Source organism: Sapajus apella, unplaced genomic scaffold (genome assembly GCF_009761245.1).
Source record: "Sapajus apella isolate SASKATOON/1434 unplaced genomic scaffold, GSC_monkey_1.0 scaffold5, whole genome shotgun sequence".
NCBI lineage: Eukaryota > Metazoa > Chordata > Mammalia > Primates > Cebidae > Sapajus > Sapajus apella.
In genome coordinates, this window is record NW_022436945.1 from 15,006,931 (window position 1) to 15,019,659 (window position 12,729).

Sequence of the window (12,729 nt, forward strand, 5' to 3'; positions counted from 1 at the left end):
TCTCTGGTGATCTGTCCGCCTTGGCCTCCCAAAGTGCTGAAATTACAGGCATGAGCCACCACACCCAACCAGGAATAATGTACTTTAAAGCTTTGTTACTGTCTTAGAAAGTTAAAAAGAAGAAGTTTGGTGATTTTATACTTACATTCAATACATACTGATTTTAAGGACTTAATCTCTGTTCCTTTGTCAGAGAATAAACTAATTGGTAGTCTGTAAAAATATATTCCTGGGAGATAGAATGTGAAGTGGGATGAGGTCATTTGTTCTTAATAGAAATCTGCATATTTGAATATTAACATACCTACTCAAAACAGCAATAGAAGAAAATCCCTAAAATCTGACAGATAACATTTTCTAAGCTTTTAAAAGGACACTTTTAGTAAATAATTACAGCTAAATTTCATTCTTCTTTCTCATGAAATTTAATGAGCTACGAAGTCTTTTTGTAGGCTCTCAATGATTAGATTTCATGTTTTTTCCTATATTAGTCCAGTTCCTAGACTAGTTTATTTCTCCGTACGCCCCATTCTTCCGATACGGTTCTTTCTGCTTAGAATATGTCCCCCCACGTGGCCAGTCCGTTCACTTTTGGGAATCTTCCACATGTCCCTGATGCTGAAACCTTCTTTGGCCCCTTAGCGTTCTATGCCACATTTAAGGCACTTTCACATATTCTGTGATTATTTGTACAGATTTTATTTCTCTCAAAGATTTAGGTTTCTTAATGTCAGTACCCATTTCATCCACTCTTGTGTATCCTGTGCCTTGGTGCTCAATAAAAATTTGATGTAGCCGGGCACGGTGGCTCATGCCTTCCAAAGTGATAAACCCAGCACTTTGGGAAGCTGAGGTGGGTGGATCACCTGAGGTCTAGAGTTCGAAACCAGCCTGACTAACATGGAGAAACGCCGTAAATACTAAAAATACAATATTAGCCAGGCATGGTGGTGCATGCCTGTAATCCCAGCTACTCGGGAAGCTGAGGCAGAAGAATCTCTTGAACCTGGGAGGCAGACGTTGTGGTCAGCTGAGATGGCGCCATTGCACTCGAGCCTGGGCAACAAGAGCGAAACTTCATCTCAAAAAAAAAATTGATGTAAGAATGGAATTTTCTAGAGGTTTTGAAGTGGTAGGCATGCCTGAAATATGGACTGGATCTGCTCTTTTACGTTTCTTCTAAGGACTGAAAAAGGAAACAGATTTATATCAGGAGGGACTTAGAGTCAATATGAGGACCACCCTGACACTGAGGTTTTAAAGGTGGGGATGTGCTGTGTGAGGAAGATTAGTAGCCTTATCTGCAAGGCCCCTTCAAAGTAATCTGCAAAATACTAGGGAGAAGTTTGACTAATCTTGAAACATAAAATCGCAACCTACAAAGTGTCTTGGTCTGCTGCCACTGCATTCACAATGTCCCCGTTTGTCTCTCCAGTGTAGTAGTATATCTGTTGTCAGAGAAATAAAAATGTGTGTGTTTGTGTGTTGTTGTTTTAAAGGGAGTCTCTCTGTCATCCAGGCTGGAGTGCAATGGCACGATCTCGGCTCACTGTAACCCCTGCCTCTCAGGTTCAAGCGATTCTCCTGCCTCAGACTCCTGAGTAGCTGGGATTACAGGTGTGCATAACCATACCCTGCTCATTTTTGTAGTTTTAGTAGAGATGGTGTTTTGCCATGTTAGCCAGGCTGGTCTCGAACTCTTAACCTCAGGTGATTTACCTGCCTTGGCCTCCCAACGTACTGAGATTACAGGCATGAGCCACCGTGCCTGGCCTGTGTGTGGTTTTTATACTTCTTTTATGGCACTTAAATCATGCCCTGTATAAGAATGACTTTACATACTTGTTTAGCTCTGTACAGATTAGAAGCTCACTGATGGCAGTGCCTGTGGACATTGTGTTTGCTTACTAGGCACGAGAACTGTGCCTTACCTACGGTGATAGAGATTACCAGCTGCATCACCTGTGACCTCAATTAATGGGAAGCAGGCAGCCAGGCTAACACATTTCTTCACCTTCGGGGTAGCAGGTGCTTCTAAATACGGAGTGAATGGAAGTGCCATTTATTATGCTGCTTTATGCCTCACACCCTAACCACGCTATGTAAGAAGTGGATACACTTAGAGCTGCCTAGGTAGGACAGCTTCCACAAAATCTAAAGGAAAATCCAGTTTTACTCTTTGATGTGATTTTAAATGGACCATGAGGGCCTGGGTTGAAATTACTTGAGGGTCAGCTAAGAAGGTCATTGCAATAAAGTGGAGATAAGATCTCTGCCTTCTGATTTCAGGCAATTTAGTATAAGTGTTAACTCAGCAAGATGAGACAAATAGAACAAGATCTCAGAGCTCTGAAGGTTGAGTTTTATCCCAACTCTCTTTGGCAGGAAAGTTACAAGGTCCCTGGTTTAGTTGCTTGATACCACTGGAGACCAGAAGAGGTGAAACAGCTGGTGATCTCTCAGATGGTAGGCCTGAATAGATGGGCCAATTTCTTCATCTGTGTTAAAGAGACTGAGCTCCAAGTTTCTCTTCAAAGAATCAGTATGTCAGTATGTTCATCTCTCTTATTCTTTGTTCTCCATTTTAAAGTTTAACTTCCTGGTTCTCTTCACCCCATTGCCTCCAGTTTCAGTACACAACTTTCCTGCCAGTTCTAATCAGTAGTCCATATCTGTTCCCCTGGTCACCAGCTTTGACCTGAGCCACCCCTGGTCACCTGCTCTGACGTGAGTCACCTTTAGTTACCTGTTCCATAACCATCCTTTCTGCCAAACTGCTCACCCCACCTCTCTGGCTCATACCCCTCCTCCCTTTAAAATGGCCAGTTGGAATTAGCTTAGACTATGTGGTCCAACCCTAGCCAAAGGGGGAATGACACAGCAGTAGGGGATACCTGCATCAGGGATAAAAACCCCTTCCCCTCCCTTGTTCAGGTGTGCTCTTGCCATTGCTCCATCGGTGAGATGCACGCTTCTATAGAAGTAAATTGCCTTGCTGAGAAAATCTTTCTCTGAACACTAGTTCTTCTTTTTGGCACCGAGGAACAAGCAATTGTTTCTGACATCTACAAATGTGGAGAGGAGGAGTGGGAAAACACTAGAGGAGGTCAGCCCAAACTTTCTACGTGCGTAAAGAAGACAGAGGAAAACAAATGTTGCTGCCTGTTAACTTTACAGTTAATAATGAGCCAGGTAAATCAAGGAAAAATAAAAGTGTCTCTTACCCTACCACCCAGAGATACTACCCAGAGATAACCACTATTACAACTTCCCTGTCTACCCTTCCAAAGATAGGTTCTTGCATAAATAGGTATACAGACACATGCTAAAATTTCCCTCACAAAAATGGAATTTTAAGTACATACTGTTTTGTGATTCATGCTTTTTCATAAGTATATTGTGAACATTGATTTATGTCTGTGTAGTATTCTTCAGGATAGATATATTTTTTAAAAAATTTATGATGGGACATCTAGGTTGTTTGCATTTTTTTCACTTTTGTTAATAACCTTATAATGAACATGCTTAAGTATTTATTTCTCCTGCCTTTGCCTCCTTAAAATGCACTGATGCCTGGTCCCTGAGCCTTCTTCCCTTTTCCTCTTTATTCTGTGTCACAAATGCACAAATGAGCCAGTTTGACAAAGTAGTATTTTCATCAGGATGGGGGAGGCAAATGGAGTAGGTAAAGCAAAAATCTTTACGGGGCAGTGGGAAAGAGAAAAGGCTGGAAGTCTGCAGCCATACCACCCTGACCACGCCTGAGCTTGTCTGATTTCGGAAGCTAAGGAGGGTCGGGCCTGGTTAGTACTTGGATGGGAGACCACTGGGAATACTGGGTGCTATAGGCTTTATTTAAAAAATAAATAAATAAAAATAAAAAGGGGGAAAAGACTGGAAACACTGTGTTAATATTTCTTGTCTACAGCTACTTTGGATCATTTCCAGGAATGATCCCTGCCGCCACTGCCTACCACACATATGAGGGGGCTATAGCAAGCTTGTCTAACCCGCAGCCTGCAGCCCAGGACAGCTTTGAATGCAGCTCAACACAAATTTTCTTAAAACATTAGGAGATTTTTGTGTGATTTTTTTTTTTTTAAGCTCATCAACTGTCATTAGTGTTAGTGTATTTTATGTGTGGCCCAAGACAATTCTCATGTGGGAAGCCAAAAGGTTGGACATCCCTGGTCTGTAGCAGCATATAACTCTGCTGTTTCCTGCCCACACCTGTGCTGTTTCGTTTGCTGTAAGGCTTAGGAAATTCATATTCTGTGAATACTTCATGTGCAGGTGGTCATACTCTGTCCTTTGCAGTACACTATTTATGCCTCTGGGAACAGCCATTTTCATGAGTTGTATGGGTGTTTGTAGTCAGGTAAGTTCAAGGAAAATGGACATTCAATTTCCATAAGAATGTAAAGTGCATAGATACTGGACCCCCACCAGATGATCCGTTATAACTGCCCCCAAACAACACCTGAAATTGCATTTGTGAAAAACAAAGGCAAGTGCGTTTTCACCTTAGAAACGTTGATTCTGGAAGAGTTGGGGGGGACATGCTAAGTTGTTTGTGGCAAAGGCAAGGGTTGCAAAGCCACTGAGAGGAAGTCAAGGGTTAAGAACAGTGCCTGGCACAAATCAGTTACTTGAAACTGAATGAATTAATCTCCCTCCATCATCTACTTCCCAGGGGCTAGATCCAGTGAGAGGTCAAGAGGGGGGGCTTGTTGGAAGTTAAAGGTCCTGCAGTGTAGGGCTGAGGGCCCCACCGGGTCGTGGTGTGTCCCTTATGCTGTGCTGAGGTACAGGATCCAAAAAATAAAGAGACAGGACACAGAAGTACAAGGAAAACGCAGCTGGGCTCAGGGGGGCCACGCCACCCATAAGCGGAGTCAGGTGAAGCCCCGAATGTCCAGAAGCATCAGTATTTATTGTGTATAGGTTAGGGGGCAGGACAGTGACTGGAATCATCTTTAAGGATAGTGATAGGGTCGTGAGCAATAAAACATGGGGTCCATCCTCATTAGGTCACCTAGGCCAGGAGGTGGACAGTGTGCAGCAAGGTGTCCACCCCCGTTAGGTCACTGAGGCATGGAGGTGGACTGTGCGCAGTGAAGAGGGTGCAGTGTGCAATACATCTATCTACGGGCAAGCTACTTCTAAGATTTATAGGAGGATGCTTTAAGTCACACAGCAGTGACAGAGCTGTCAGTGTTACCGCCATCTGTTGGCAGATTCCAATGAGTTCTGTAGGAAGATGCTTTTTGGGCAGCACAGTAACAACAGCTAATAAAGTTCACAGTCACCAAGATACGATTATCCAGAGGGGTTTTCAGCCCTCAGATGCTCGAGGGATTGCCGGTCTGAGGGCAGCCTTCCACAAGAAGATGCAAGGTCCTACAACTCCTTTATCAGGAGGAGTGGCTCTTGCCCCAAGCCTGCCATACAGTGGGTATCTTTATGATACTGGACGCTGCCGCCTGGGCCATGGATTCTTGTCCTGGTATAACTGTTTTCCCTTAAATCACGCTCTGCACTGTCTGCTCCAGACATTCCTCTGACTATAAGCTGCTTATTCCTTAATTCATGCTCTGTACCGTGTCTACTCCAGGCATTCCTCTGATTATGAACTAAGATATAGTCATATATATCTATCTATATATATATAGATATATATATATATATATATGGAAATAACTGAGTGGTGAGATATTCTTTAGGCACTCATTCTATGAACAAATGTATGATTATATATAGAGGATTATATAAAGAAATAACTGAGTAGTAACACTATAAACTGAGGTATTCTTCAGATCTTAATTGTGGCAGGATTTTGCTTAGCTCTCCTTCCTTGGTGCCTATGCGGCGGGTTATCCACACCGAGGCCTATTTCTCCATTGAATAAGTGAAAGGTAGTGAAAAGTAGATGGCTTTCTACCATAGGTCTGTGGGGAGTAGAAAAGGTCCTTTTTAAAGTTTCCTTGCTTATTAAAGAATAAGTGTGCTAATAACTCTGTTAAGCCCTATCCTATGTAGTTGTTAGACATGCCATGCTTACATGCAAATAGTATATTCTATGTTCTTGTACTTTAACCAAGATATCTGTGCTGAACCAGGCATATCCCAGCTCTCCATTGCTTTTACCTGTGTAGAAAAGTTTTAAGTTGTTAGCCAATCGGGTTTTAGTTTAGATTGTGAGGTCTGGCTCCAGCTAATGAAGCTCAGACACAGCAGTAAGGATGACCCCAAATGCATAAGGGATAAATTTGTGTATTTTCCTTTCTTCATTGTATTCTCGTGGCATGACAGCTAGTGAGAGTACCCTTCCTGCAGTCCAGGAAGTAAAAATTGCGTTGCGGAAAAATCCTTTGTCTCAGTGCTAATTTTTCTTTGCAGCACCGAACATCTATTTCCAACAGATTTTAAGAACCCAAGGATGACATTGTCACTTTCTCTCAGGGAGGTCATAGCTGTGGGAAATCTGAACATGTTGACTCATTTAAATGTGTCTTACATAAAGCAATATCAGATGAGTTCTGATTTACGAGACTGCCAGACGGGCCTGTGAGCCTTTTGGGCAAAGCCCGTCCCATGCATTCGTGTAGCCCCAGTTCTTCCACATAGTAAATGCCCAAGAAGCTATAGAAGAAATCGTGTGTGAGCCCACAGTCCTCATTCGTTATGATGGGGCTGCAATTACCAATAAGCTGTGAGGGTTAAATGGGATGAGCAGTCACAGTATTATTTGCCTGTTAGGGAGGTTTTAGGGCAGGTCCCTCTTCCCTCTTCAAATTGGAATCACCCAGAGTTTTAGTAAATACTGGGCCCATCCAGGGGTAATTCTCTTTTAATTGGTTTGGGGTGCTGCTTGGACAGGGGAACTTTTAAAATTCTATACTGAGCCACCAGGACTGACATGAGAACTACTTGTTTGGAGGCTGTCAGAGGAGGCTCCAGCTGATCAGAACCTAAAGTTCGTATTCATTTTCATTTCCCCATTGTCACTGAAGCCTTCCCCCTACATCCCTACCTTCTCTTCGAACACAGCAGCGAATTTCTGGGAAAACTGGAAAGGTATGTAAGCGTGCCCACACGCGGGCACACACGCGTTACCAAAAAATCCGCCTGCGGCCTTCCACTTCCCAGCGCCCAGCGCTCCCACCTGCAGCTGAGTCCACCGCTCTGCTTCTCCCTCTCCGCTCCCCTCGGGACTCCCTGCCCCGCCCACGTGCCCCACCCTCCCCCTCGCTCCGCCCCTCGCTCCGCCCCTCGCTGCCCCGTGCCCCTCCCAGGGGCCCCATTCTACCCCTACCTCGCTCCGCCCCTCGCTGCACCCTGCCCCGCCCACGCGCCTTGTCCCAGTCCGCCCCGTCTGGCTCTCAGCCTCGCCAGGCCCGGTGCCCGCCCCGCCCCGCCTTCTCCTCTCGCGAGTCAGTCCCGGAGCCGGAAGTGCCTGGAGCGCGCGACAGCGGCAGGGCGGGGCAGTCTGGAGGCTGCGGCGCGCGGCCGGCAGAGGGAGGGGAGAGGCCGCTGGGGCAGTGTTGGTCGCCGGTGGGGACTCTTGCAGGTACCGCTGCGGTCGGGGCACCTGGCGGTGGGCCGGGAGCTCCTGCTGGCCTCTGACTGGGGTGTCGTTGCAGGGCCTTCCCCATGTTGCGTTTTCCGACCTGTTTCCCGTCCTTCCGGGTGGTGGGAGAGAAGCAGCTCCCGCAGGAGATTATTTTCCTGGTCTGGTCTCCCAAGCGGGATCTCATTGCTTTGGCCAACACAGCGGGCGAGGTAAGTGAGCCGGTGGAGCCCGCCTGGGCTGGGTCTGCCCGCTGGGGGCCCAAAAACACCGAGCCTGTTCATTCGGGCCGCAGGCGGCCGGAGTCTCAGTTTCCCCTTCTGCAGACATGGCGGGCCACCTGCTACCCCTTCCCTGCCTCCCAGGACGGCAGTAAACTTTAAGTAATATGCGAAAGGTGGTGTCTTTGCCATTTTCTATACTTTTATGGCTAAAGTAACAGTTTTCACACAGCTTAACACCGTCAGGCAATCCTGCATCCCCAAGTCGTCTTCACTCATCGCTTTATTAGTTAAATGAACTTTTTAAAAAGCCCACGATGTGTCACCCATGAGCTAGACATAGTGGTAGATTCAGGGCCTGCCCTAAGTTTGCTTACAGTTTTAATATCAGAAGGAAGAATTATTTTCGAACTTTAACTGCAAGACTGTATGCATGTAGCTGACCCAGAATCTATATTTAAGAATCTGTAGTCTCTTGTCCACGTTTTATATTACGGGTTGGATAACCAACTTCCACTAAAAAATACCTTTAAATTGGACAAGGAAGGTATGCATCATTGGATTCCAGACAGAACGTGCATGGGTTTTGTCAATATTTCTAGTTCACATTAAACTTCATCGAGTATAAACCTGTTGTACCCAGCTTTCTGCTGAGAATTATTACTTGCCAGCCATTTTGTAAGGAAACCTTCACCTGTGCATCCTTCCGCCTCTGGCTTGAGCGTTATCTGGCCAGGTGAGAGTTGTGTAGAGTTAAGTTTGAAAACTAGGTGGTAAGGAAATCTTAGCACCCTGCGGACTACAGCACCATGTTATCTACCATGACCATGATGTCTAATTTTTCAGGGCCCCTCCATGAAATCTAGTCTCCCTCTGCTGCCGGGATGCTTTGAAACTGTCGTGGCTCTAGAGAACAGCAGATGGTACAACCACAGAAGTAGGAGGGAAGGTAGAAAGGAGGCACATCTGTGCTATCAGAGGGGTAGGCATGATAGTGGGCACTGTTAAATCCATTTCTCAGTGAAGGAAGAAGCAAGGGAATTTTCTGTGAGTGAAGATGGAGAAGAAAATATTGCAAGCGTGAGGAGAAAGAAGAGGCCTGAAAAAGCTAACAAGGCAGGTCGACTTGGGAAACCTAAATAGGATTGTCAGTCAATGTTAAGAGCACCACAAGATCAGTGTTCTTATTGGAGAGACACTGGTTGAATGAGGTTGCGTCCGTTCTGTTTGTGTGGGTGCAGGTACAGTTGGGTTTGACCAGTATTGTTGTTTAGTAAGAGAAAGATGAAAGAGTTGAAGTTATGTGCAAGGGGAGTGATTGTGTTGATGAACTTTGGGTTCTAACCTGGTTAAGGAGGTAAGTGAGGGCAGGTGTAGGGGGAGGAACAGTGACTAGAGGGTAGAATCAATAGACTGTATATTCCGGTGAGGTCAAAGAATGGGAGTTGAGTGTTGCAGACATGAGCTGGAAGAGGGGTGGTGGATGGAAGGTGGGAAATTTGAAATGGAGATTTTGGTGGCCCTGCAGTTGTTGATAATGACCAGGCTGGGGGTGTGACCCTGGGAGTGGTTGAGTGCAGTAGATGTGATCACTGGAGGTGAGGTAGTTGACAGCCGAAAAGCCAGGACATACAGCTCTTGAAATCACCAAAAATGAGGATGAGTGTGCTGTTAGAAAGCATGAGCGAGCCAGGTGTGCAGATCTTCAAGGAATGAGAGGAATGGCCTAGGGGTCTGTAAAGGACTGCAATTAAGGGGAGAGTGGGTGGTATGGTCTGACTGCATGTGATTCAAAGTTAGGAGATTTTCAAGAAAAGAAGAAATGGCATTGAGCATCAAGGAAGACACCTGCTTCGTCTCCTAGCCCAAGAGGAGCAGTACAGGGTCTGTGGGATACAAAATGGTCACCACCTAGGAAGGCTGCAAGGAAGCCATGTCCTCTGGTGAGAGGCACATTTCTGATAAAAGTATGAAGATTTTAATTTCATGATGACATCTGACTCTGAGCTGCAGAAAGCACAGAGGAAGGGTTTCAGAAGTAAGGAATGGCAGGAATGGTTTCAAAAAAGAGAGGGTCAAGTCGGAGAGATGATGTTACCAGGAGTGAAGGGTGCTGTAAGGTAAGGCAGGGCATGGTGGTGAAGCTGAGTGTGGAGTCGATGGAGATTGAGAGGTGTCTTCTAGGAGCGTGCGCAGTTGTGAGGACTTTTCTTCCTTACTGTCAATGGTTGTATAGAAGCTGCAACAGTCTTAGAGCTCTTGGGCAACATTTTGACCTTCTAAGGTGGGAATTTACTGGTGTGGAAATGGACATTTAGAATAGTTAAGTGATTTGGCTAAGATCCATGGCTAGTGAGTAACACAACTGAAATTAGATGCCAAGTGGTCTAATTCCAAGCTTAGTATTATTTGACTATATTACAGCTAGCTACCTTTTTAGTGATGTTTGTGTTCTTTTCTTTTTTTGGTTGTCATCCTGGACAGCCTTCTTCTTTCTAAAAGGTAAGTCTCCCGTTGACATAAAAGATGGGAAGATGTATTAGGTACTGGGTTGAATTAGACCTTGTTTCACCCATTTATTTTAAAATACTTTGTTTTCTTTCAGACACTGTTGTCTTTTTCTATTTTTCTGATAACTATGCTTGAGAGATAGTAATTTTTAAAAAGTTTTTAGTAGGGATCTAGGTATATTTTAATTTTGGAAATGGATTTTTTTAAATTTCCTGCTGTTATATCTGCTTTGTCTTAGGTGTTACTTCATCGACTTGCAAGTTTTCATCGAGTTTGGAGTTTTCCACCAAATGAAAATACGGGAAAGGAAGTGACCTGTCTGGCGTGGAGACCAGATGGCAAACGTAATGATAATATTACAAAAATATGTTTTTATTTTCACAACGAGTATTCTGTAAAGAAAGTCTGTTTTCAGGAAGGGTTTATTGTTCTTAGTATACATTAGAATTATAAATACCAGTTAGGGGCCTTTTTTAAAAAACATGCCTTAAAATATTTTTATAGAACTCAGATTAGTTCTGCTATCTTGTTTCTTGGCAAAGATATTTCTTAAATAAAATCTGGTTTCTTGGCAAAGATAACTCTGAAGTGAAATCTGATGGAATGTACAAAATATTTTGGTTTTGTTCTTTCTGCTGTCATCTTGGCCTGTGTTCTTTGGCCCAGGCAGCACCTGCCACTCTCCAGTCAGTCAGTTTGAGGCCATCATGGCCTTTTTCTTTCACAGTGGATTTTAGCACGAAATGTGTGGCTCGTATTCCCTTGGTGCATGTATGTTTGCCTCCCCAAGGGGACTATGAGCTTTGACTCCATACCTTCTATTTCTCTCTGATCTTTCTTCTGGTCCCCTCCTAGCCTTTTATGGCTCTGGTGACAGAACTCTCCTCTTCCATGTGATATTTTTACAATGACCGTCCTTATTGGAACTGTTGTATACATATAATCAGTGAAGTAAAATGCTGTAAATCCTACAGCTTCAAGTTCATCTGTGTCATGGGTATTTTAAGAAAAAAGTGAATTGTTTTTGTAAAATATGCGTTCTTTGCTTAATTTTTCTGTAAAGTACTTAAACATTTTATTGGTGCGTTAAGAAAAATGAATTGTTTTTGTAAAATATTTGCTCCTTGTTGCTTTTTTTTTTTTTTTTTTTTTGGAACAGGGTCTCACTCTGTAGCCCAGGCTGGAGTGCAGTGCAGTGATGTGAACTCAGTTCACTGCAACCTCTGCGTCCCGGGTTCAAGCAGTAACTGCGATTACAGGTGTGCACCATCATACCCAGTTAATTTTTGTATTTTTTGGTAGAGATAGGGTTTCACTGTTTTGGCCAGCTTAGTCTCGAACTCCTGGCCTCAATGATTCACCTACCTACTATAGTATGGAGATTAGAAGTGTGAACCTCTGCACCTCGCCCTCACTGCTTTATTTTTGTCTATAGATAAATATAAATATGTACTTAAAAATTCCCTGAAAGCAAATCACTTAGAGATGACAATTGTTTCTGTTTTGGTGAACATCTTTTCCAACACTTCCTGATAAAGTATATACTTATAGAGACCTATATGTAGTTTTATCAAAAAAAAGGTCATTTGGTACATGCCATTTTGTTGCTTAGCTTTTTCTTTTTTTTTTTCCCCCACTCACTCTTTCCCATGTCAGTGTGGATAGATTTATCACATTAATGTTAAATGACTGCAAACTAACCCATTATATTTATATATTGTAATTTACCAAACCTATTTACCCTTGGTGGATATTTAGATGGTTTTCAGTTTTTGGCTTTTATAAGCAATGCTGTGTAAACATTCTAAACACCGAGAAGAACTTTGCCAGTAGCTCCCTTAGATTAACTCCCAAAATGGAATTTTTGGAAATGTTTTAAAAATTCCATGTTCGTTCTGTAGTCATTTTGCTTGGAGCATATGTAGAATATGTGTAAGTTCAGAGGACTTTTGTAGGTAAAGTTTTGAGATCTTGCACTAAATAATTCAAAAACATGGAATCTCAAAGATAAATCATTTAAGTCAGTGTGCATTAAAATATATTTAAGTAGTTGTATTCATTTTTAAAAATCTCATGTTTTTGGATAGTAAAATATGTTTTTTGTTACATAATGATCATTTCAAGTTTGTTTTAAATTGTTTTTAAGAAGGAAGGCTGGGATTGGTTCACATCTGGCAAAGTTGTATGTGATGGTGATATGCAGTGAAACTCACTGCCCTTTTTTTGGAAATTCTTAAATTCTTAAAATTATACATGTTAGGAAGAAATATTGACTTGTGTAGAGAAAACATACTAGAAAATTTAACCACACTCAAAGGAAGATTTATCTGTGTTCAATGGCCTCATTTACCACCATGGTTTAGAAACATAAAAGAGGAATACAAAGCCTTCCAAGAACAAAGCAGATGGAATTATTGTTTACCTTTT

The 12,729-nt window shown here is 43.2% G+C and overlaps 1 protein-coding gene and 1 pseudogene across 3 annotated transcripts in view; both read left to right on the top strand.

Annotated features, from left to right (window-relative positions):
• Positions 1-3,733: 3,733 nt before the first annotated feature.
• Positions 3,734-3,851, top strand: LOC116548825 (annotated as a pseudogene).
• Positions 3,852-7,430: 3,579 nt separating this feature from the next.
• Positions 7,431-12,729, top strand: part of ANAPC4 (anaphase promoting complex subunit 4) — a 40,764-nt gene continuing 35,465 nt past the window's right edge. For 2 of the 3 annotated variants that reach the window (XM_032273541.1, XM_032273545.1), the window contains exons 1-3: positions 7,432-7,570; positions 7,644-7,782; positions 10,541-10,646. In XM_032273541.1, coding sequence (XP_032129432.1) covers positions 7,654-7,782; positions 10,541-10,646 — 235 coding nt within the window. In that variant the 5' untranslated portion in view covers positions 7,432-7,570; positions 7,644-7,653. Of the gene's footprint in view, positions 7,571-7,643; positions 7,783-10,540; positions 10,647-12,729 lie in introns of all 3 variants that reach the window. The other variant, XM_032273554.1, reaches the window with a different exon arrangement.